Below are 26167 nucleotides of genomic sequence, written 5' to 3' on the forward strand. Positions count from 1 at the left end.
GCGGGGGGGGGGGGGGCGGGGGGGGGAGTGGAGGAGGAGGGGGGATGGGTCAGGCAGAGCTGATAACAAAAGAGTGTTCTCCAGGGTGATTCTGAATCCTTCTCCCTGTGCCACAAGGACTAAATTAGGGGCAACTCTCAGCACTCTTTTCTTTTTTCTTGTGGATAGAATGCCATCAGTTTGCAAGTTACTTTAAAAAAAGAAAGGAAGAACTGTGCCTACTGATGAGAGGTCAATGCTGGCAGTGACTGTGGGATCTGAGAAGGCAATACTGTTTAGGAAGTCTGCCACATGGCTTACGGGTAGAAGTAGAGAGCTTTGGGTTTCAATAGTACCACAAATAACTTTTTAATCTGGCTCCTTTGCCCCTTTGCTCCTTTGCCAGAGCACTCTCTGCTCTGCACAAGGCCATCAGCTCACTGGTGACTGCAGCACTCTTCTGAGGCCAGATTATTTCAGTGGACATACAGTAAGAATACATATGTAGGAATGTTTATTACTATGTAGTAGAGATTAAGAGTTACATACTTTATTGAGTGTTAGATGAATTAAGAAAATATACAATTCTAGGCCAGGCACAGTAGCTCATGCCTGTAATCCCAGCACTTTGGGAGGCCGAGGCTGGTGAATCACTGGAGGCCAGGAGTTTAAGACCAGCCTGGCCAACATGGCAAAATCCAATCGCTACCAAAAAATACGAAAATTAGCTGGGCATGGTGGTGCACACCTGTGATCCTAGCTACTCGAGAGGCTGAGGTGCAAAAATATCTTGTACCTAGGAGGTAGAGGTTGTAGTGAGCTGAGACTGTGCCACTGCACTCCACTCTGGGTAACAGAGCAAGACTCTGTTTCCAAAAAAAAAAAAAAAAAAAAAAAAAAAAAAAAAAATAGAAAATTCTATTGATCTGTGTTATATTTTGATGTTTAAACGCAGAATATATTATAGTTCTTATGTTAAAGATAATTTCTGATTTGTCAGTTTCATAGTAACCCCAAATTCTAAGACACTATTCTCATATTATAATTAGAGTTTGAGGGAAAGTAAAACTTTTATTACCTTGAGATATTCATCCATCTGATCAATGAGACTAGTAAAGAATTCATATGCGTCCTGCTGTTCTCTCACATAAAGTTCTTTATTCCACATCTTGAAAATCTATATAACAAAAATTAAATGTTTTTAAAGGAAAAGTAGCAATTTCTGAATGTGGTAGAAAGGGAACATGAAAGAGCACTTAAATGCTTCTAAAAACTAGGTTCGCTATTAGGATATGGACATTTCTAGTGAAGTGAGCCTAGCTTGTGTTCAGCCATCCACCCTTTTTGCTAGTCCCCTCACAATCATGACAAGTCTCTGAAATCAGAAGTGGGTACTGGGTAAGATCTAGGCCATGGAACAGGGAATTTCTACCTTAGAAACTAATCAACCTGGGGAAAAACACAAGGTGATTTTCCAATATGTAAAACACAGTAAAGCAATGTTTAAAAACAGTATTCTTTATTTAAAGACATTAGTAAACCTGGCACAGGGTCAGGGGAATGATTTGAACAAATACTTCGAAGAGCTAAAATAGGAATCATGAAAAATATTCAAAATAGTTAAGATGTGTAAATCCCTAGGAATTATGAATGACAACTATTCTCAACTTTTTAATCATTTGAAACTAAGTACCAATTTCAACAACAGTACACCAAATCCTTTTACGGTTTCTTGGCAAGGGGATTACTAAAATTAATAAAATCAAGAAACCATTATCATTAGAGAAAGAATGCAGCCCAACTCCAAATATTTAACATCTTTAAATCTAAAGAGTTACTGGGTGAAATACCTTCCAAAAGTTCTCAGGTACATAATACTGCAGCTTGCTTTCCATTAAATGCCCAAAGAGAGACTGCACTTGATAAAACACGCTATCATCTGGATTGTCTGTGTCATCATCTACCGACAGCAATGACTGCAAAGAAAAGAAACGCATCAAGCTAGAAATATTTAAACTGCTTCACCGGAAACTGACATATGTACATGTTAGTATCCACATTACTTTTTAAGAATGTTATGTATGTTTAGACATGGCTATAATGGTGCAGATATTTAGCTTCAATAATTCCTAGCTGGTGTAAATAAACAAATCATGTCCTTAAGCTCTGATTATTACAAAAAAAAAAAAAAAAAAAAAAAAAAAGGTCTAATAATACCGGGATCTCTACAGGAAATAAGTGAGGCCAACACACATGGAATACTCTCAAAACCACTGACTGCCATATCATAAGCTACTACCATATTATTGTAAAGTGTTCACGACAGACCCTATATATTTCTAATATACTAAAACTGTCAGTAACTTTATGGAATAGAATTTAAAAACAACCTCGGAGTTCAAAAATCACATTAGGTCATGTCCATCTGTAATACAGGCAGCTTATTACAACAGCAGACTTACAAGAATGTGTAATTATATACAACGTGTCTCTACACATTTCAGAAGCTACTGAAGAATCGCAAGTTATGTCTAGTCTTAGCAAACCCCCAAAGCAATAAAACAACTATGAAACAATTTTCAAGTAACACACATATCATCCATCATACCAAACAGGATAGAAAAAGGAAATCACCTCAGGGAGTCCAGGTTGCATATACAGCTGCTGGAAGACTGCATTCATATAACAAGTTGCACCACCATTCCTCAGCCCCACAAACCCTGAACTGGACCTGCTATCCACCGGGGGAAGGTACTGGGTAAGAGAGGAATAGAAACAATGGAGGAGAATGAACATCTCTGCCAGACACATTTACACTACAGCTATGTGGAAGATGCATTCATAGATTTACCCATCTGGCATGCTATGAAAGCTGTGCTAGCAAAACCTATGTTCATGAAGTACTTCTGCAGATGCTGATACAATTATCAAATACTGCTATCTCAATGTTGCTTTTTCATTCATAAAGTACCTGGCAGACAGGTGTGTATTTGTTTATCTATTTATATAGTATCATTCAAAAAATATTTATTAAAGTACCTACTAATGCCAGGCACTGTGCATGGGATATAAGAGAGAACAGAAATGTGCATGGCTCCTGATCTCAAGGTGCTTACAGTCTATTAGGGTTAAGAGGCATAATCAAACAAATGTACTAATATACATTCACAAATTGAGGTAGTACTCTGAAAAAAAGGGCTATGAGTCTAAGAAGTGATTACCATGAAGGATCCTGACCAATCTGGATGGTAAAAGAAGGCTCATACCGTAACTCCTTTTAGAGAAGGTAACATTCTTCTATTAAACCTCTTTCAGTAAACATATAATTAAACAGGTGACTATCCTACCAATTTACTTATAGGTGTTTTGAAATAATGTAGCCCCCAGTACAGAGCTTTTCTGGTTAGAAATGATCCAGAAAAAGCTCAGTGTATAAAGTTCAACACGGAATTTCTCCAAGTGGAAAAGGATACTGTAGTTTAACACTGTGAAAAGCGATTCCAGCAAGATCTTGGTTCTCAAGTATCTGCATCCATGTAATAACCAACTAGCAGACAGAAATGAATAGGTCTTCTAGACCTCAAGGAATTGTTAAATATTACTTACTCTTCATTAACATCAGACATATACTTAGAGCAGTATTATTTCTAAGACCTAATTAACACTGAAATTTATTTGTAGTCCAAAGCACAGATTTAAAAAAAAAAACCTGGTTTATAACAGTGCTAAAAATATAAATTTTTATCTAACACAGATACTGCCTTCACTATGCTGATATAATCCGTGATGTAAAAAAAAAGTACAAACAATTCATTTAAATCTGATTAAATAAATGCATACAAAGTAACATAACATAAAATAAGTAACATAACATAAAACCATTTTGATCAATCAAAACCATTTCCAACTTATGAGGGCCCACATTTCTTTTTTTTTTTTTTTTTTTTTTTTGAGACGGAGTTTCGCTCTTGTTACCCAGGCTGGAGTGCAATGGCGTGATCTCGGCTCACCGCAACCTCCGCCTCCTGGGTTCAGGCAATTCTCCTGCCTCAGCCTCCTGAGTAGCTGGGATTACAGGCACGTGCCACCATGCCCAGCTGATTTCTTGTATTTTTAGTAGAAACGGGGTTTCACCATGTCGACCAGCATGGTCTCGAACTCTTTACCTCGTGATCCACCCGCCTCGGCCTCCCAAAGTGCTGGGATTACAGGCTTGAGCCACCGCGCCCGGCCGAGGGCCCACATTTCTAAGTCTTCGTAAGTGCTATTCCCTCTATTTAGGACACCTGTCCCCGCTTTCCGACCTAACCTCTATGTTCTATAATACTTAACTCAGGTATCCAAAGGCTAAGACTGACTTTCTGTGATGTTAGAGAACATAAAAGGCAGCTTTGAAAGCATCCTCCCACTTCTGGTCTGGTATTCCAGAGCACCTGCAATGTACCTCCCTCTCACAGATCCCAACCTACACTAAGCTGTTTCTTGGCTCCACAGCTTTGTTCATACTCTTCTCATTACTGGAAAGGATTGACATTCCCACCTTGCTTCACCTAGCTCACTAGTTTTTATGGCCCTATCTTTAAGTTTCACCTCTTCTAAGAAGCCCTCTGAGATAACACCAGCTGGTGGTGAGGTGCCTGTCTGTGTTAGCAGCGCATTCAGGATATACCTGTATCTTATATTGTAACACATTATATTGAAATTATCTGCTTACGATCCTGTCTCTTCTACTATACACTGACCTTCTTGAGGGCTAGGATCGTATTTTCACTTCTGGGCTCCCAAAGCCTAACATGTCCTTAGCACATACTAAACTCAACACATCTTGGTTGAATTTAATGGAACACAGGCTATACTGTGATACAGTCAATGTTTACTTGACTTGTATCTCCAGGGCAGGCGTCCCCAAACTTTTTACACAGGGGGCCAGTTCACTGTCCCTCAGACCGTTGGAGGGCCGCCACATACTGTGCTCCTCTCACTGACCACCAGTGGAAGAGGTGCCCCTTCCTGAAGTGTGGTGGGGGGCTGGATAAATGGCCTCAGGGGGCCGCATGCGGCCCGCGGGCCGTAGTTTGGGGATGCCTGCTCTAGGGTCTGGCCTATGCCAAGCATAAAGTTATAGGTCAGAATGCTACTTTTTACTATCTACTAACCAACTTGAAAATGCCTTTCCCTCTTTAATTAAAAGGATACCATTTCATAATATACTTGTATATTAGAGTAATACTATAGCTTATACTTGATTTGACTATGTGAACACAGTAAGCAAAATAATATTGACTTTCTTTGTGGTCAGCAGAATGCAGATACAGTCTTAAAATTGTATGTTTAAGAGATCATTCTAAAAAAACTAAGTTCATTAAGGTCTAGAAAACCTACATCAAACTCCTTGGTAAGAGCAGGGTCAGGTTGGTGATGCATAGAAAGCAGTTCTTTTATAATAATTTGAAGATTTGAAGGTGAACTATCAGCCAACATTACAAGAACTTCGTAGGCTGCCAATCGGCTATTTGCTGTACTACACCTAGAAACAAAAGACACAGTCATTGTCAACAGTGAATAATCTACTTAAATTACTTATTAAACTAAATCAACAGTTGAAAGTAGAAAAGCTCCAATTCCTCAAACATACTTAAGACAGGTCTAACCCCAGACATCTAGTAATCTACGGGTCATGGATACAGGAGGAATTAATAATTATTTTCTTGGTCTGACGATAAAGTAGCAAAATTCTTTCACTTATGACCAGAGTAGCCTTATCTAAGGACTGGATTAGCAAGAGTGGAGGAGAAAGAGTCAGGAGAACTCTGTAATAAAGATGACATGGGAACAACTGTCTTTCAGTTAAAATAATTAATAATTATTTTCTTGGTCTGACGATAAAGTAGCAAAATTCTTTCACTTATGACCAGAGTAGCCTTATCTAAGGACTGGATTAGCAAGAGTGGAGGAGAAAGAGTCAGGAGAACTCTGTAATAAAGATGACATGGGAACAACTGTCTTTCAGTTAAAATAGGTAGATAGACAGATTTTTATCGCCTAAAATCTGAATATGTAACTGGTAGAAAAAGAAAGCTATAAAAACCAGAATAGATAGCCATAAACATTTTATATGCCTGAACTGTCTATGAAAAAATGGAGACAGAAATACTGTTTGCTAAATCAATTCGTTTAAAGTGAAACAAAAGATGACTAGCAAACATTCTGCATGAAATCAAAGGCTTTCTACACTGCCTGCCTTGTGGCAGAAATCACTTTGGGGATGGACAATACCTCACTGTAACCAATACTAACCTTGTATTACTGAGGGATCACTGGTCAGGAAGGATACACAGAAAAGAGGATAGCTAACCTCTGAATGAAATACTTAATGGAGAGTAGGAGGCGCTTAAGGGGGGTTGTGAGGCTTTTGGATCAGTATGACACCAGGCACTGAGGACAATGGACACAAAGCTGGCACTGTCCTTTGCTTCTTGTCTGGACTTCAGGGTTGCAAAGGACAGTAAGAAAAGAATATGGAGGTGCCATTTACACAGGCTAAACATTAAAAGTTGTTTTGTTACTGTGATACAAAATAGCATTACTTCTGAAAACAGTCTCTGTGTACTTTAAATCTCTTTCTTCCTTGCAGGTTTTGGTGGGAAAAGACTGGGAGTTATTGTGATAAATCAACACCATTCAGTACAACGGGGAGGGATGAAACAAATGTTTCCTTTTCTAGTCAAGGCACTGTATATATGCTTTTTAAAAAAACAAAAACACTCCTTCCTCCTTAAGGAGGAACTACATTTATTAATAATAAAACTGCTAAAGATATGTATCTTTTGTGTTTACTGAAAATTAAAACATTCCCTTGTTTCTGCTGCTTTAATAAAAGACTCCCATGGACCTCACACCAGATCTTCCAAAACAAGGTGGGGTTAGCAATGAGGCTGGGAAGCACAGCCTGAGGAACACCCAAGAGTTCTAATGAAAGGTTTTGCTTTTTCTCTTACCTAAAACAGATTTTGCTAATGAGGCAACTCTAGGTAGAGAAATATTTATACATAAGACACCTCTTAGGATTCCTCAAGGCTTATTATGCCTTGCCCATTTCAATAACCATGGAAATCATACAGGAATCCTTTTCACTATAAATAGTAAATCCTCAGTTTCTTCAGATTACTCAATTAGCTCTGGTTTTCACGAGAAAGGAACAAAGTTAGTTAGATTTAGAGCAAATGAGATAGCAGCTTGTAGCTCTGCCTCTTCTTCCTATCTCCAAGAGTATAAATACCACTCAAGTAGGATCAACATTACAAAGAGATCTTTCAAATTTGTACCCATAAAACACAAAATTTGATTCCAAAATTCCTACTGTAATAAACCATGAGCAGTTGCAGTCTGCACTCGGCAAACAACAAGGCTCATGCACTACAGCACCTATCATTTTCTCCTGAGAAACCCTCAAGATTTTACTCAGAGCCTATTTACTTTTACTTTGGATGTAATTCTTGTAACCGGCCACATTTTAATTTGTTCTTCCATTCTGATGATACTAATGGTACCAGCACACTTGCTCTGTGCTTCCTATATGCCAGGCAGGTTTTATGCTAAGCCCGTTCACATGCACTTCTTCATTTAGTGGATAACACAGGCTACACAGACTCAAAGATGAAAGACAAGCTCCAAGTTAACAGAATCTTTTTGGACTAAAGTTTCGAATTAGAATTTTTACCAAAACTGAACACAACGTGCATTTTCCATACTTTGGATGAAAGTCCTGTTGACTGATGGCGGCACTGCCAGCTGGAGAATGACTATTTAAAATAATTCTAGAAGCTCGGAAAAGGAAGTCATCTAACAATGGTTTAATGAGTGATGAACCTGGAATAGAGCATAATATTCATGTTGAAGAGGAACACATATTTTCATTCAAAGATCCTATCTTGCACTTTTTTATCAGAGCAGCAAAGGCACCCAAGGCCACCCAATAGCAGGGCATTTAGTTTAATTTAATATTTATTTTTTGAGCACTTACTACATGGCAAAGCTTGTGGGGTAGAGGGTCAGGGATGGGTGGAAGGAACAGGGGACAGAATACAAAGATAGGCAGGTAAGGGTGTGTTCCTTTATGAGTTTACAATACACTGAAAGGAGTCAGGCTTTCACTTTAGAAACACAAGTGCCAAGAACACCACAAGGCAGAATGATTTAAGTAAACAGTTCTTACTCTGGGCATGGGGGGAGGGTACACATAAGGGTTTCTGAAACTTTTAAAATCTTGCCTCTTTAGTTTAAAATGATATACCTTTCTCTCTGTGGTTAAGAATCACTCTTTTCTATGTATCCCCAGTAGCCAAGAATATTTTGTAGAACTTGGTTTGTGTTATAAAAGAGATGGATAATTATTCATTTGTCTTCTGAATACAATTTGTATTATAACAATCTTTTACAAATTACAGGTGTAACCCAGGAGAATCTCATATGTACCCTACCACTGGAGGGCAGGGGTGCTTAGGGGCTACCTCCCCAGATGAGAATAACCCTTAGAAGACACACAGTAAATTATATATTATAAAGTACATAATAGCAAAAAGAGAAAAACCTACTTGAATTATAATTCTTACCTGGTAGTAAGAAGTTACGTGATCCAGCTGTTTTGAATACTATAAAATTCTCTATGTGGTTTAATGACAGATGTAAAACACCCCTTAATTTTGTTAGCCACTAAAATTACAATTTCCCACTGTTAAGGGTCAATTTTCCATGAAACACTTGGCATGTATCTTATTTTCCCAATTACACACAACACTGGCAATAACCAAGCACTGAAGAATCTGCCATGTGATAAGATGAGGCAATAATTACCAAGCATTTCCTTTTCTGCCCCACAAAGTGAAAGAAGGGTCTTGATGAGGCGTAAGTGCCCTGCCAGTAAGATGTTGTCCGCTTCACTGGTCTCACATTCAGCTGTGCGATTAGGTTCGAAGTTATCCAGCCAAGTAATCTCATCTTCAAGCATGGTAGCTGGGCTGATCCTTAACTGCTCCATTTCTGAAGCTAAGAAGGAAAAAAATCCATTACAAAGAAAGGATTTCCCTTTATGGAGTTAAAGTCCTGAACTAAACAAAGCAAGGTCAAACCCCAATCTTCCACTTCACAGATCTTAAAAAAAACTGTCATTAATACTGGATGTGGTAGTTCACAACTGTAATCCCAGGCTGAGGGAGGCTGAGGCGGGCATATCACGAGGTTAGGAGTTCAAGATCAGCCTGGCCAGAATGGTGAAATCCTGTTTCTACTAAAAATATAAAAATTAGCTAGGCATGGTGGCATATGCCTGTAGTCCCAGCTATTCAGGAAGCTGAGGCAGGAGAATCACTTGAACCTGGGAGGCAGAGGCTGCACTGAGCTGAGATTGTGCCACTGCACTCCATCCTGGGTGACAGAGCAAGACTCTGTCTCAAAAAACAAGCAAACAAACAAACAAAACACATACATACACAAAACTGTTATTAACAAATAGTAGGCAACAGCTGCTGCCCACAGGGAGTGAAGGTGCCCTCACTCATATACCACTTATTGGTTGCCTCCTCTGTGCAGGTCACTGTGCTATATATGCTGAGGCTCTAAGACGAGGGAGACAAATTCTTGCTCCTGGTTTGGTGGGGGTTAGTAGAAGTCCCAGGAACAAAATCTTCTAGAGAAAGAAGGGGTAGAAGGATTTGAGGAGAATCAACACTCCTGCAGTGTGACCTAAGCCAAAGGAGGGCTGAGTTCTGCAAAGGAGAATGAGGTCAGAAGTACAGCTGCCAGAGTCCAGGTTTCTAAACGATGAGCCAAACTCCTGCGAACTACTCTGTTCTTTTGTATTATGTGTTTCACTTGCCCTTAAAACAAGGATTTAAAGCATAATTTCATATTGGAAGTTGAGACTGGGAGGAGATGAAGGGTAATTACGTCCTACTTTCACTGCACTGCAGTGAGAAGCAAGCAGGGTCTCTGTAAGGGGAAGTTAAGAAGGACCATTTAGGGTCAGCCAGAGCTGGACTGGCACCAGATACAAACCCTATTTCTACCACTTACTATGTGATCTTGTTTCCTTATTTATGCAATGGGGCCAGTACCTACACTGCAGAGTGCTGTGTATGAAGTGCTAGTGTAGGCACTGACTTATGGAAAATACTCAGGAATTGGCAAATATTGTTTGTTTCAAGACATGTTACCTGAGAATTAATTCCCCTCACCTCCTAAGATCCTAACAAGAGATCCTGGGTCCCTCATTTATCACTCAACAGTACAAGGAAGGAAGGTCTATATTAACAACTCATTCATTCATTTTAAAGTTGCATGTGTGTAGCCAACTCATGATTCCTTTCCTTGCTGCAGAGCAGGAAGCAAAGCCTGGATGGCTGCTGGGCAGCTGTCCCTGGGAGCCTGGGTGGAAACCAGTGTTATGTTAGACTGTTAGATGGATATACAGTCCACCCACTCACTAGATCCAACAGATCTTCTCTCTGAATCAAGACATACACTCAGACTGTATTAGCTCCCTCTCCACAAAACCACTTCCACCGCACTGCTCAGAGCAGTGCGTCCTGTTTTTATATTTGGAGACTCTGTCTTAGTCTGTCGCCCAAGCTGGAGTGCAGTGGTGCAATCTCAGCTCACTGCAACCTTCACCTCCTCAGTTCAAGCGATTCTCTTGCTTCAGCCTCCCAAGCAGCTAGGATTACAGGCACGTGGCACCACATCCAACTACTTTTTTGTATTTTTAGTTAAGACAGGGTCTCGTCATGTCGGTCAGGCTGGTCTCGAACTCCAGACCTCAAGTGATCTGCCCGCCTTGGCCTCCCAAAGTGCTGACATTACAGGCATGAGCCACTGCACCCAGCCACCTCCTGTTTTTGACAGACACTTACGAAACTGATGAAGGCATCTGCCACCACAGAAATGTTGTTGAGGATTATTCATCACTATTTTTATGTGTCCATTACATGATAGCCTTTGTATGAAATTTCTTTTAGGCTTAGGTGCTGGGAAAGAGATTTGTTTCTTTTGAGAAACTATTCTATTTCTTCTTACAGGGTATTGAGAACAACTAACCATATGCTGTTTCCCTTTTACCTTGGCCTTCAGAAACCTCACAAATTAATTCTGAGGTTTATTTTTCTTCCTGGCCTTGACATTCTTTACCAATTGCTGTTTTTGATGATTCTGATTTTTATTTTATTAATTTCCTGTAAGCTGAAGAAAATTCTTTGTGAAGAGTAGAGAATAAACTCTTGATCTGAACTAAAATTTACACAGAGCATTCCAACATACATTTGCATTATTTAAAGGTAAGTACAGATTATTAAACTCTCAGCACACTAACAAGAGAATTTCTAACAGTGATACTTTACAACTAACACTAATGAACTGACTTCTAACACCATCAACCTATTGCAATAAAGATTCCCTCTTTCTTTCAGCAATCAACCTTCAAAATTATAACAGACTACACTAGTGAGAAAGACCCTTCATAATAGTTTCGTATCAGTGTAATTAAAATAAGAGCCTTTGACAATTTTAAATATCAACAAATCTCAATTCATTAATGACTGGTTATATAACAGAAGACACTGGTACATAGGTTTATATGTTACTCTCAAGGGAAAAAAAGTTCAACTTCAAACAATTGTAATTTTATTTACACTTGAGATATGTAAATTGTATTAAAAATGTCTGTGTGACTTTCTCTTCTATTCCTCCCCAGCCCCTCTCCCTTACATATTAGTCATTTACTTACTTGTCAGATCATCTAATAATTGGCATCTCAAATCAAAATACTCCATGCACTGAGATAACAGTCTAAAAAACAGAAAGGTTTCAGTTACTAATAAGAGGCTGATTTGAAAATAAAAAGTATTTTCTTTATAAGAACAAGTTAATAAAACAACTAAGATAATTTTCCTCAGCATAACTATTTTCATATTAATTTAAATTCTATATTTTAGCAAGAGGCATACTGATTTTACTAATGCAGATATGATAATAGAAATAACAGTGTAAAGAGAGGGAAACACTAAATTTATCACATCTTAAAATAATATAGGCACTGATTGCATACATAATACAGTCATTACATTCATTCATTTAAATTTCAACCAGTGTCTACCAAGCACCTACAAATACCTGGAACTGTTTTGGGAGATTAGTGAACTTAAAAAGGTAGACAAACAACAAATTAGAAATATACACATCTGTCAAGTGGTAATAAGCACTGAGAAGAAAAATAGAGCAGAGTTAAGAAGAGAAAGAGACAGGGAAACTATTTTACAGAAGATGATCAAATAAGCTTTTTCTGCAATTACAGTAGTCAGCAGCAAAGGTTTTAGAATCAGACCCCGGTTTTAATCCTGGCTCCCTTACTTACAGCAGCTGGGTGTCCCATGGACAACTATTTCACCTTTAACTTTCAGTTTTCTAACTTCTAAAATGGTCATTATTGAAAATAAAAAACACACGCATATACACAAACATACAGAAAAGGCTCAAGCACAAACTAATGATGAGAATATATAATGAACCAAGAATTACGGTTATCAAAAATGAAGACAATAAAACTGCTGAACTCATTAGGCCAGTCTGAGGATTAAAAGAAAAACATACATAAACAGTTTAGTATGTTATGTAGCATATAGTTGGCCTATGGTAATTGCTATTATCATCACCAAACTATTTTTTTCCTGGTATTTAGCATGCAACTATCATCATCATACTATTGAGGGAAAATATGTACCAAACTTGGGCATTAAAAAAGGCTGTGAGACACAATTTTTAAAATTATGCAAACATATAAAGATTCAATTTGATGTGAAATTAGATAGCTCTACTTTCAGCACATTTTAAAGAGATTCTTAAAGAGTATATGTTAAAAATCTCATCTAATGCTTTCTGCCTCTTTCTCAAAACTTACAGTACCTTAATATTAAATAAAAATTTAAATCTTAACATGTAGTTATATTAAGTAAACTGACTTAAAACAAGTATTAGCACATAGCTTTAACTTCTTAAAAAATGGCTTATACATTTATACTGAAGAATCACTGGTTCACCTGTTCAGAAAAATTTTAACTAGGAAGAGCTGGAATTTTAAAGTAAAAAGTATACAAGAACAAAAGAAGAAATTTTGAGTTTTAAATTCAGATGTCTACTGGGGGAAGCCATTCTCTGAAATATGATTTTAATATCACTAAAGCATTATTTTTTATTACCAGAAACATACAGCTAATGTCTAATTCAGCTTCAATCTTGATGGTAAATATAATTTTTAAGTTTTGGGTAAATTTTTAACATTTCTAAGTCATTCACAATGATCTTATCTCTGAAACCAAAATCTTGACTTCTTTCTCAAACATTTGGAGTGTTAAGACAGAAGGTTAAATGTTTCAAAATAATATTTATGTAGAAGTCTGGATATGGGGGCCAGAAATCTCTGTATATTGGAAAGTGCATGATAATATAACAAGTGTTAATATACACATTTAATCCTGTAATAAAGACTTGCAGACAACAAATAAAATTATAACTGTATTTGAGAAATTCTGTAGATTATACATATTATATCTGGAGAACAGAGGTATTAAAAAAGTCAAGAATGGATCAAAGAAACCAGAAGGGAAATTAGAAAATACATTAAGACAAATGAAAACAAAAATAGAACTTGCCAAAAATTATGGGAAATATCAAAAGAAGTGTTGTGAAATGAAAATTTATAGCTATAAATGCTTACATTTATTTTGTTAATCTTTTCAAAAACCCAGCTCCTGCATTCGTTGATTTGTTGAAGGGTTTTTCATGTCTCTATCTCCTTCAGTTCTGCTCTGATCTTAGTTATTTCTTGTCTTCTGCTAGTTTTTGAATTTGTTTGCTCTTGCTTCTCTACTTCTTTTAATTGTGATGTTAAGGTGTCGATTTTAGATTTTTCCTGCTTTCTCCTGTGGGCATTTAGTGCTATAAACTTCCCTCTAAACACTGCTTTAAATGTGTCCCATAGATTCTGGTATGTTGCATCTTTGTTCTCATTGGTTTCAAGTAACTTATTTATTTCTGTGTTAATTTCATCATTTACTCAGTAGTCATTCAGAAGCAGGTTGTTCAGTTTCCATGTAGTTGTATAGTTTTGAGCAAGTTTCTTAATCATGAGCTCTAATTTGACTGCACTGTGGTCTGAGAGACTGTTTGCTATGATTTCCATTCGTATGCATTTGCTGAGGAGTGTTTCACTTCCAATTATGTGGTCAATTTTAGAATAAGTGTGATGTGGTGCTAAGAAAAATGTATATTCTGTTGATTTGGGGTGGAGAGTTCTGTAGATGTCTATTAGATCCACTTGGTCCAGAGATGAGTTAAGTCCTGAATATCCTTGTTAATTTCTGTCTCATTGATCTGACTGCCTAACATTGACAGTGGGGTGTTAAAGTCTCCCACAATTATTGTGTGGGAGTGTAAGTCTCTTTGTAGGTCTCTAAGAACTTGCTTTATGTATCTGGGTGCTCCTGCATTGGGTGCATATATATTTAGGATAGTTAGCTCTTTTTGTTGCACTGATCCTTTTACCATTATGTAATGCCCTTGTCTTTTTTTGATCTTTGTTGGTTTAAAGTCTGTTTTATCAGAGACTAGGATTGCAACCCCTGCTTCTCTTTGCTTTCCATTTGTTTGGTAAATATTCCTAGACCACTAGACAGACTAACAGTGAAAAAAAAGAGAAGAATCAAACAGACACAATAAAAAATGATAAAGGGGTTATCACCACTGTTCCCACAGAAATACAAACTACCCGCAGAGAATACTATAAACACCTCTACATGAATAAACTAGAAAATCTACAGGAAATGGATAAATTCCTGAACACATACACCCTCCCAAGGATAAACCAGTAAGAAGTTGAATCCCTGAATAGACCAATAACAAGTTCTGAAATTGAGGCAGTAATTAATAGCCTACCAACCAACAAAAGCCCAGGACCAGAAGGATTCACAACTGAATTCTACCAGACGTACAAAGAGGAGCTGGTACCATTCCTTCTGAAACTATTCCAAACAACAGAAAAAGAGGGACTCCTCCCTAACTCATTTTATGAGTCCAGCATCATCCTGATACCAAAACCTGGCAAAGACACACCTAAAAAAGGAAAACTTCAGGCGAATATCCCTGAATACTGATGCGGAAATCCTTAATAAAACACTGGCAAATCCAGCAGCATATCAAAAAGCTTATCCACCATGATCAAGTTGGCTTCATCCCTGGAATGCAAGACTGGTTCAACATATACAAATCAATAAATGTAATCCACCACATAAAACAGAACCAATGGCAAAAACCACATGATAATTGCAACAGATGCAGAACAGGCCTTCGATAAAATTCAACACCCCTTCATGCTAAAAACTCAATAAACTAGATATTGATGGAATGTATCTCAAAATAATAAGAGCTACTTATGACAAACCCACAGCCAATATCATACTGAATGGGCAAAAGTTGGCATCATTCCCTTTGCGAACTGGTACAAGACAAGGATGCCCTCTCTCACCATTCCTATTCAACATAGTACTGGAAGTTATTGCAGCACTATTCACAATAGCAAAGACTTGGAACCAACCCAAATGGCCATCAATGATAGATTCGATAAAGAAAATGTGGCACATATACACCATGGAATACTACGCAGCCATAAAAGAGGATGAGTTCATGTCCTTTGCAGGGACATGGATGAAGCTGGAAATCATCATTCTCAGCCAAGTAACAAAGGAACAGAAAACCAAACACCACATGTTCTCACTCATAAGTAGGAGTTGAACAGTAAGAACACGTGGACACAGGGAGGGAAACACCACACTCCGGGGCCTGTCAGGGGGTGGGGGATTAGGGGAGAGATAGCATTAGGAGAAATACCTAATGTAGATGACGAGTTGATGGCTGCAGCCAAGAAAAATACCCAATCGACAACCTAACTTTACACCTAAGGAACTAGAAAAAGAACAAACCAAACTTAAAGCTAGCAGAAGGAAAGAAATGACAAAGATTAGAATGGAAACAAATAAAAACAGAGAACAGCAAAACAATACCAAAAAGAAAAAAAAAATTCACTGAAACCAGAAGTGGGCTCTTTGAAAAGATCAACAGAGCCGACAAATCTTTAGCTGAACTAAGACAAAAAAGGGAGAAGGATGAAATTACTAAACTCAGAAATGAAAGTGGGTATGTAACTACCAATTTAACAGAAATAAAAAGGATATAAGAGACTACCGAAAGCAACTGTACGCCAACAAATTAAATAACTTACATGAAGTGGACAAATTTCTAGAAATACAAAACCCACCAGGACTGAATCAGGAAGAAATAGAAAAGGTAAATAAACCTATTCAGCAAGGAGATTCAGCAAGGAGACTGAATCAGTAATCAAAAACCTCCCAACATAGGAAAGCCCTGGACCAGATGGCTTCACTGGTGAATTCTACCAAATATTTAAAGAATTAACATCAATTCTTCTCAAGCTCTTGCAAAAAAACTGAAGTGGAGGTAACACTTCCTAATTCATTCTACGACACCATTATTACCCTGATACAAAAGCCAGAAAAAGATACCACAAGAAAACTACAGACGAGTATCTCTTATGAATGCTAATGAAAAATCCTCAACAAAATACTATCAAACCAAAGCAGAGAATTTAAAGGATTACACTGCATAAAAAAGTGGGTTTGACTCCTGGAATTCAAGTATGGTCCAATGTATGAAAATCAGTATAACACCACATTAAGGGAAAAAAGGAAAAAGACCCATATGGTCATCTCAATCAAAGCAGAAAGCATTTGATAAAATCTAACCCACTTTCATGATAAAAATACTTAAACTACAAACAGAAGGAAACTACTACAACATAATAAAGCCAGATATGAAAACCCACAGCTAACATACTCAATGCTGAATGACTGAAAGCTTTTATCCTAAGAGCAGGAACAAAGATGCCCACTTTTACCACTTCTATCCAACATAGTATTGAAGGTTTCAGCCAGAACAAGTACGCAAGAAAAAGAAATAAAAGGCATCTAGATTGAAAAGAGAGAAGTAAAATTATCTATTAGCAAATGACATGTTATTATGCATTGAAAGTCCTAAAGTTTCTGCAAAAGAAACTGTCAGAAGTAATAAATAAATTCAGCAAAGTTGCAGGATACAAAATCAACACAAAAATCAGTTGTGTTTCTTAACACTAACAATGAACAAACTGAAAAGGAAATCAACAATTCCACTTAAAATAGCATCAAAAAGAATACTTAGGAACCAACTTAGTCAGGAAATGAAACAGTTGTACAGTGAAAACTGCAAACATTGCTGAAAAAAATTAAAGATGATATAATGAAAAGACATCTTGTGTTCAAGGACTGAAAAGACAAAATCTTGTTGTGATTACTATTCAAAGTCATCTACAGGTTCAATGAAATCTCTACCAAAATCCCAAAGACATTTGCAAATACAGAAAAACCCATTCTAAAATTCGCACGGCCTCTCAAGGGATCCCTCCAAGTAGCCAAATCAATCTTGAAAAAGAGGAACAAGGTTGAAAGACTCATACTTCCTGATATCAAACTTAGTACAATACTACAGTAATCAAAACAGTGTTATGCTGGTATAAAGACAGACATATAGACCAATGGAAGAGAAATATATAACTCAAAAATATGGTCCTGATTTTCATCTAGGACACCAAAGCTATTCAATGGGGAAAGGATAATATGTTTAAAAACTGGCACTGGGAAAACTGGATATTCACATGGAAAAGAATGAAGGCAGATCCTTACCTTATACCACATGCAAAACTAAACTCAAAATGCATCAAATGCCTAAGTGTAAGAATTAAAACTATACAACCCTTAGAAGAAAATAGGGGTGGAACTTTTGTGATTTAGGATATGGCCATAATTTCCTGGCTATGACAGCAAAAACACAGGCAAGTAAAGAGAAAATACATATACAGGACACCATCAAGAGAGCTAAAAGACAACCCACGGATTGAGAGAAAATATCTGCACATCATATTATCTGATAAGAGATCAATATCCAGAATATATTAAAAATTTAACAATAAATAATCCAAATTAAAAATGGGCAAAAGTCTTAAAATAGATGTTTCTCCAACGAATATATATGAATGGCCAACAAGCACATAAGACGATCAACATTAATCAAGGAAATGCAAACTGAAACCAAAGATGCCAATTCACATGCATTAGTGTAGCTACTATCAAAAACAAAACAAACAAAAACCCTAGAAAACAACAAGCATTGGCTAAGATGTGAAGAAACCAGAATCCTTATACATTGCTAGTGGGAAAGAAAAACGGTACAGCTGTTGTGAGAAACAGTCTGGTGGCTCTACAAAGAAATCGAACACAGAATTACTAAATGATCCAGCAATTCCACTTCTGGGTAAACACCCAAAACAACTAAAAGCAGGGATTCACACAGATATTTGCACACCTATGTTTGTAGCTCCATTCACAATAGTCATGTTCATCTACGGATGAATGAATATACACATATGGTTTATATACACAATGATATATTATTCAACCTTAAAAAGGAAGGAAATTCTGATTCATGCTACAATATGAATAAACTTTAGGACATTAAGCTAAGTAGACACAAAAGAACAAATACTGTATGATTCCACTTATACGAGTTACCTAGAGTAGTCAAATCTTTAGAGACAGAAAGTAGAATGGTGGCTGCCATGGGATGGGGGAGAGGAGAACAGGGAGTTACTGTTCAATGGGTACAGAGTTTCAGTTTAGGATGACAAATGAGTTTTGGAAATAGACAGCTGTGACCGTTACAACACAATGCTGCGGAATTGCACACCTCAAAATGGTAAATTGTCAGTGTATTTTACCACAATAAAAAAATTTAGCAATTCAAAAAAAATCTACATTTGTCTTTGAATAGTCTGTTTACATTCTTTGTCCCTTTTTTAACTTGGCTGTTGGTCTTTTGTTTAATAATTTATAATAGTTTTCTCTCTCTCTCTCTCTCTCTCTCTCAAATTAGCTTATGGTCTGTCACGTAGATTATTTTGCAGATTTATTTTCCCAGTTTGGTGATTGACTTTTGACTTTGAGGCATTTTTTTCCTATATAGAAAATTTTAATTTTTATGGAGTCAAATTTATCAGTCTTTTATTTAATCACTTCATGGGCATAGTGTTTCAGTTTCAGATGATGAAAAAGTTCTGAAGATGGACAGAGGAGATGGTTGTCCAACATTGTGAATGTACTTAATGCCACTGAACTGTACACTTAAAAATGGTAACTTTTACATTATGTATATTTTACCACATTAAAAAGAAAGTTGAGGCTTAGGTATCTCAGGGGTTTGGCATGGTTCTAGCACCTCTTTCCTTTTAGGGACCTAATTTATAAAGCACATAAACAAGGAAAGTAGACATTGACTTCACACATCTCCATGACACCTTAAATTCCCCACAGCAGGAGCTGTGTGGTAAGGATGAGTCAGAAAAAGTAGTATGAACCTGAGGTCAGTGTAAGACCTCCTACCTCCTATCCTGGGACTAGACGGAGAAACACATGCATGGAGGCTCACCTGCAGAGGTAAGATGGGGCAGGCAGAACAGTCATCTCAGGAGCCTGAACTACAGCTCTCTTATATACTCAAGTATGTACAAAACCAAGAAAGCAAGATAGGAAGACACCCCAGCTACCTCTAGACATGGAACTATGAAATCACTGAAAAAGTGATATATACAAGAGGAGAGGATCAGTATAGCCTCTACCCAGTGACGAGGCTCAAATAATTCCAGGCTCTCACCAATCAGGTGAGCTCCTTTTTCTCTCTGGGGTAGATTAATCACATGGGGTGAAGTGAAAACCGGGGATACGGAGAAGAAGGCCTGGTAGTAGTTCTTCTAACTCTCTTATCCTAAATGTGGAGAAAAACAAATGCCATCTTTCGGGGCCCAAATGTCAGAAGAAAGGAGGAGAAATTCTAGTCATCTCAATAATGCACTGTGGACTTCAGGGGGGCAGTACACAAATTAGCATTTATCTTTTCTCTGTATAAGGTAAGCGTTTCCATTTTTATTACATACCTCTGATTGACTCCTCTCATAATACTAGTTGGAGACCAGAGAGGCAGCTGAGCCGTGAGGATGACGCCTAGAAGAAACTGATTTGGCTTCTGCACATCTGGATGCGCTGATGTGTCTGTCTGACTAAGAGTGTATAGCTGATCACAGGCAACCCGGCGAATCTGAAATTATGTGACCAGCAGCAAAGGACAGACATAAATCAACTTCTTACAAAGTGATTTTCTTACAAAGACCACACTATTTATTCACTCAAATTATTGAAGGACATTAGAAAGGTATAAATGTTTTAGTGTTTAATGGTAAGGTTTTCACAGAATAAACTATGGCTAATTAAAACTTAATGTGGTTTGGGAACTGATTTCCCAAATTATTCTACTCTAATCAATAGGTTTATAACTTAATGCAAATGAACATAAGAAAAAAGAAAGTTTAAAAGTTAATCCTCAAGGTCATGTAAGAAAGTCAGAACTATAAAATCTAATGATAGTTTATGGCTTGAGGTTGACCTTTCCTGATTCTAACATGTGGATGCTTAATGCCAGCTGCCCTTGCAAGCTATGGACAGACACTGGTTGTAACAAAAATAACTTAATAACATTAGTCTCCTAACTTATGGTAGAATATGGAGGAGGTAGCAGGAGGAAAGGCAGTAGAGTCCAAATGGTTATTTGGACTTTTCTTTCATGGTCTGCAGCCCCTTTGTACACTCCCTAACAGACTAAATGCTACTCCTGTATTCTCTGCAATGTCACAGGTAGCCGAGAGAGCTCACAAAACAACAGGACCAAAGGAGTTTTGTAAGTAACATAAAAAATCCTTACCTCAGAACTTGGTGATCCGAGCAGAATATCGATGATGAAATCAGCAACACAGGGCAAGTTATAGAAAGATGCTAATAAGAAGAAATGGGGGATGTGGGTGTATGAAACAAGTTAGGTAATGCATTTTCAAATTTGATCAGTTTCTTAAGCTTAGCTTAAGCAGAAGTTCATCTCTTTTACATAGAATGGGAATTCAGGACCTTTTACAACTGCTTTCATGCCTGTCCCTTTACCCCATAAAATTCTAAGCTGCTTAGGAGAAGGAACATGTTTTAGTTATTGTTGTGCCCCGTATTTTAGCACAATGCCTTGCACAAACTAGTTACAGGATAAATGTTTTGCCTTGATAAACTATCAATAGTTGCAAACTATAGAATATACTCTAAAATAAACTTAAAAATGATAACAGATAAAAGCTTGGAGGGCAGTTACAATTTTTTCATCTTGATGTGAAAATATCTCTAAGTTTCACAATTCTAGGAAAATTAAATCAAGCAGCTAAGAGTAGGAATAGCACACTTTTTAAAAGTGGAGTTGCTAAGACTTCATTTCTGAATATTTATTTATTGAGAATCTACTACACATCAGACAGTGTTTGGGAATTGGAGATTCATCAGGGAACAAAACGAATAAAAGTGTCTGTCCTCATGGAGCTTACAATCTAGCTGGGGAGGGGACAATGACAATAAACACAATAAATAAGTGGATTATTTTGCATGTTACAAAATGATCAATGATATAGAAAAAAATAAGGTAAGGGGTCTGGGTAGTGCTGGGGCAAGGAGAGCATTGTAATTTTTTTTAAAGGTGGTCAGGGAATGTCTCATTTAAGCATACCGGAAACAGGAAACAAATAGCCAGTGCAAGGGTCCTGGGGAAAGAAGGTATGCTGGCTGTTGGGGAAACAGCAAGGAGTCCAGGGTGGCCGCAGCACAGTGAGTAAAGGGGAGAGTAGAAGCAAAGGCACAGAAGCATCAAGGGGGTACACTGTGTCTACCCCCTTGTAAAGATAATGGCTTTTACTCGGTGAACCGAGAAGCCACCAGAGGCTCTGAAAGAGGAGTGACACACTCAAAGTAAAATTCAGAAGGTCTACCCTGCTTGCTGAATAGAGAATGAACGGAAAGGCAGAAGCAGGGAGATGAGTTAGGGCACTCCTGCTATAATCCAAGTAGGAAGCAGTGGCAGCTCAGAGGGCACCAACAGTGAAGGGGTTGCTAAGGGGAAGAATCTAGATAGGGCTTGAAGGAGGATCTGCTGACAGATTAGAAGCAGAGGGTGGAAAAAAAAAGATATCAAAGATGAAGCCAAGGTTTTTGGCCAGAGCAACTGAAGAATAGAACTGCCTTTAATAAAACTCTAGGGTGACATGGGCAGGATTAGGGAAATTTAGCTCTGGAAATGAGAAGTTTGGGATGTCTATTTGATATCTAACTGGAGATATCAGCACAGTGGTATAGGCCATAGACCCAAATTTTGGTGTTGTTAGCATACAGATGGAATTTAAGACTGTGAAACTGCATGAGAGCACCAAGGGAATGAGTGGAGATAGAGAACAGATGAGGAGGAGCTGAGTCCTGGGGTGCTCTCATGTTAGAAAATGATTAGTAATGGCCCCTATTCACCAAAGCCAACAAGAACGATGAAAGGGCGAATCTTAAGTTACACAATTTTTAACATTGGAGTCATTATCAGGAATGGATATACAATTCCAATTCTGTAATTTATGAACTAGTAAATTTGGATTGTTTGAATTCTTAAACTAGACAGCAAGCTCCTGGCGTGCAGACATACTGCCCTGGTGACAGCTGCTGTGGAACCTTGTATACAGAAGGTGCTCAATAAATATTTCTTCAGAATGAACTACTCTAGCATTATTCTTAGCTACTCCACATGCCAACTTCTTGCCCTTTTTCGTTTTGACTCACAACCTTATCTATGTAGAAATGTAAATAATTGCCAACAGAAACCTGGCCTTTCACTGAAGGAGATTAATCATAAACAAGCCTCCTGCATACCCAGTTGCTGGCTCCGAAGCTGTAGGCACGTAACAAGAAGAGACAAAGCCTCTCCGGCAATCAGTGAGTCTTTGGTGGATACAGACTGTTGTCGAACACAGATTCCTGCATGCAGGGCTACTGGTTCTCCTTCACTTCCAGAGCTGCAATTGCTTCCTGAAAACAGGCAAACAGAAATGTACTGTGGATCCTACAGGAACTGCCCAATCCTTTAATCTTTTTATTATATGTTCCAGAATCCTCATGTGACAATAAATATGTCAAGAAAGCACTTAGGTCTAAGACACCAAAGAGATTTAATCACTGTATCTGAAACACTCTTAACCACTTTGTCTTTAAAACACATTTGCAGGCAATCAAAATGTGTTCACAAGGCAAAACTAATTCCAGGTGATAGAAGAATAGCACGATTTTGTGGGAATGAGGGAGCCCTGAGCCCTCCTGAGGACATCAGAAATGCTTCCTATCATGTAACTTGATGTAGATGGGTTATATGCATATAAAAATCCTAAAAATTCCCATACACTTTACTGTATATATGTCAAAATTTTTAAAACTTCCTTTATTATTGAGGTATTTCTAAAATATAAATTGTGCAAGAACAACAAAGCTGGGAAATAAAGCTGTATTTTAAAAAGGCCTAATGAAAAATAACCTGGCAAACCAAGGAAAGAACTGTTTTCCAGGACAGAATTCTACATGAATTTGTATTATAGACATATTGGTTTCATGACACTTTTATACTCAGCTAAGCTAAAAACTGTTGGTTTCTCCACTTACTCTGTGTTTATAAATATGTTTCTTCTTCTTCCTCTTTTTTTTTTGAGACACACTCCCAGGCTGGAGTGCAGTGGCGTAATGTTGGCTCACTGCAACCTCTGCCTCCTGGGCTCAAGTGATTCACCTGCCTCAGCCTCTAAAGTAGCTGGGACTATAGGCGCCCACCACCATGCCTGGCTAATTTTTGTGTTTTTAGTAGAGATGTGGTTTCACCATATTGGCCAGGCTGGTCTCGAACTCCTGACCTGGTGATCCACCCAGCCTCCCAAGGTGGTGAGATTACAAGCGTGAGCCACTGTGCCTGGCCATAAATATTTTTCTTCTTAAGTATCACATATATGTAGGAACATGCATAAATACTAAGGTTATACACAGCTTGATGGATTTATACTCAGGCTCACAAGCAAGAGACTCTGGCAAACCTACACACAGATAATTCTTATGGTTATTTCTTGCGCAGTGTTCGCATTACTGTCTCTTTTTAATCAGTACCTGAACTGCTGAGTCTGTTTCGAATTCCAGCAGGACACAGAGAATTACTTTCTTTAATTGGCTGGCTGCTCCCAACAAGATCAAGCCGTCCAGCAGCTGCAGCCCATGACAATCTCATGAAACAAGCCACAGTAGAAGTAAAATCGCTTACTTCCATCGTCTAAAGAATGGAACAAGAATTACGAGAAAAGGCAATACCTGAACACATGCCCTGACCTCTATGACCTTCTTACAGGTCTCAGTTTCATAAGCTTCCTTTCCCTCTAAGGTCATCCAGAGAGATGGCCTCTCTCAAGCTGCCATCCTGCTCAAGGACTTTCAATCCCTCTTTTTTTAATCTGTAAAACAGACTGATCTTCATGCTGTGGCTTAAAATTACGCTCTACCGATTTTTTCACTTTCCCCCTTTCCCACATACTATGACCTCGTGACCCCCCATAAGCTCTGGTATTTCTACTTTGCACATATGTTCCCTTTTGCTCGAACAAATCTCCTTTGTCCTAACTTTCTAAGTACTTATTTCAGTGTATCTAATCTTCATCTGTTCTTCAAGGCCTAGCTCAAATGCCATCTATAACATAAAATCACCCATCACAGCCATGTGTGAAGGAAATTATTCTACCTACTTTGAAGACACAGAACGTTTTTGTCTTGTGGTTTTACAACACTTCATACTCTCAGCCTGGAATTATAGTTATTTCTGCCCTAGTGATCTCCTGCTAAGTCACCGTAAGTTTCTGGAAGGCAATGTTCATGTCTTCATCATTTATATATCCCCATGGCACCTCTCCCTAAACAAGACTTTCTGAATAAGAGGTACTAAAATGTCTTGAATACACAAATCACTTGCCTGTATTGCAACTCGAGCAGCAGGGATGATTTCCTCAACCCTAATAGAAGACCTATCAGACACTGACAACTGTCGGTAGGATGACTTTTCTGGGGTACCACATAAGGACATCTGTCTGCTTGTCTGCCGGCTGACATTCCGGAATGGGCGGGAAGAAAGTGCTTCTATGCCATCTTTGGTGAGGTCTTCATCTAATAACGTGGGCATTGTTTGTCCAACAAGTAAAAATCTTAAAAAGAGACAGCTAGACTTATTCTGGGTCCACTTCATACTATTTAAAATATGATTTGAGAAGAAAAAGTCAAGTATTGCCTTGTGAGACTTAGGCAATACATTAACATACCTTGCAAGCTGTAAACAGATGGAATAAACACCTTGCCTTGTTTCATAGTCTACTTCTGATGGGATGGAATCTCTCTGCATGACATTTACAACCAAACTTCAAAAAGAAGAAAAAAAGGCAGGATATTAAAGACTTCTATTTCATTTTAAATTTTCCATAAGTACAGTACAGTAATATAATTAGTCATCAATATTATCAATTACTTAGTTTCTACATGATTCTGTCATACAAAGATCCTACATACATATCGTAATAATTTCCTATGATACCTGTAAGTTTCCAGTTTACCCTGCTTCTGCTCTTGACTCTCTACCTTCCAAACCTATTTTCAAAAGACAAATCAGGGTGATCCTTGGAAAATATAAGTCAGATCATGGCACCTCCAATCTCCTATGCTGAAAAACAGCAGAGTCTTCATAGTAGCCTGTAAGATCCTTCATAATTTGACCTCTGGTATCTCTACAATCTCATGTCCCAGACCTCTGTCTTGTCTTGAGTATGGGAAACACTGTCTCATTCACTCTGCCCCAACCACACTGGCCTCCTGTGGTTTCTGCAGGCACCAGGTAGGTCCCCATGCATGAGTATGAACTGGCTGCTCCTCTGAAAAGCTTTCTTCTGGGTCTTGCTCCCTTATCTCCTTCAGGTCTTTGCTAGATGTCACCCCAGTGAAGCTTTTCCTGATCACCCTTCTGAAAATCACAGCACCCCCAATCCCTGCTTCTTTACTTTTCTTTACAGCTC

At 38.0% G+C, this 26167-nt stretch overlaps 1 protein-coding gene across 3 annotated transcripts in view; it reads right to left on the minus strand.

Annotated features, from left to right (window-relative positions):
• Window positions 1-26167, minus strand: part of USP24 (ubiquitin specific peptidase 24) — a 160402-nt gene that overhangs the window by 32928 nt on the left and 101307 nt on the right. For all 3 annotated transcript variants that reach the window (XM_010350843.3, XM_039473839.2, XM_074380874.1), the window contains exons 33-45: window positions 25424-25519; window positions 25081-25309; window positions 24231-24390; window positions 22959-23114; window positions 20941-21011; window positions 20120-20280; window positions 11756-11817; window positions 8833-9024; window positions 7731-7848; window positions 5362-5506; window positions 2614-2733; window positions 1830-1955; window positions 1058-1156 (exon numbers count right to left, since the gene is read on the minus strand). In XM_010350843.3, coding sequence (XP_010349145.2) covers window positions 1058-1156; window positions 1830-1955; window positions 2614-2733; window positions 5362-5506; window positions 7731-7848; window positions 8833-9024; window positions 11756-11817; window positions 20120-20280; window positions 20941-21011; window positions 22959-23114; window positions 24231-24390; window positions 25081-25309; window positions 25424-25519 — 1735 coding nt within the window. The remainder of the gene's footprint in view (window positions 1-1057; window positions 1157-1829; window positions 1956-2613; window positions 2734-5361; window positions 5507-7730; window positions 7849-8832; window positions 9025-11755; window positions 11818-20119; window positions 20281-20940; window positions 21012-22958; window positions 23115-24230; window positions 24391-25080; window positions 25310-25423; window positions 25520-26167) is intronic.

The sequence above is a fragment of the Saimiri boliviensis genome, chromosome 11 (assembly GCF_048565385.1).
Source record: "Saimiri boliviensis isolate mSaiBol1 chromosome 11, mSaiBol1.pri, whole genome shotgun sequence".
Classification (NCBI taxonomy): domain Eukaryota; kingdom Metazoa; phylum Chordata; class Mammalia; order Primates; family Cebidae; genus Saimiri; species Saimiri boliviensis.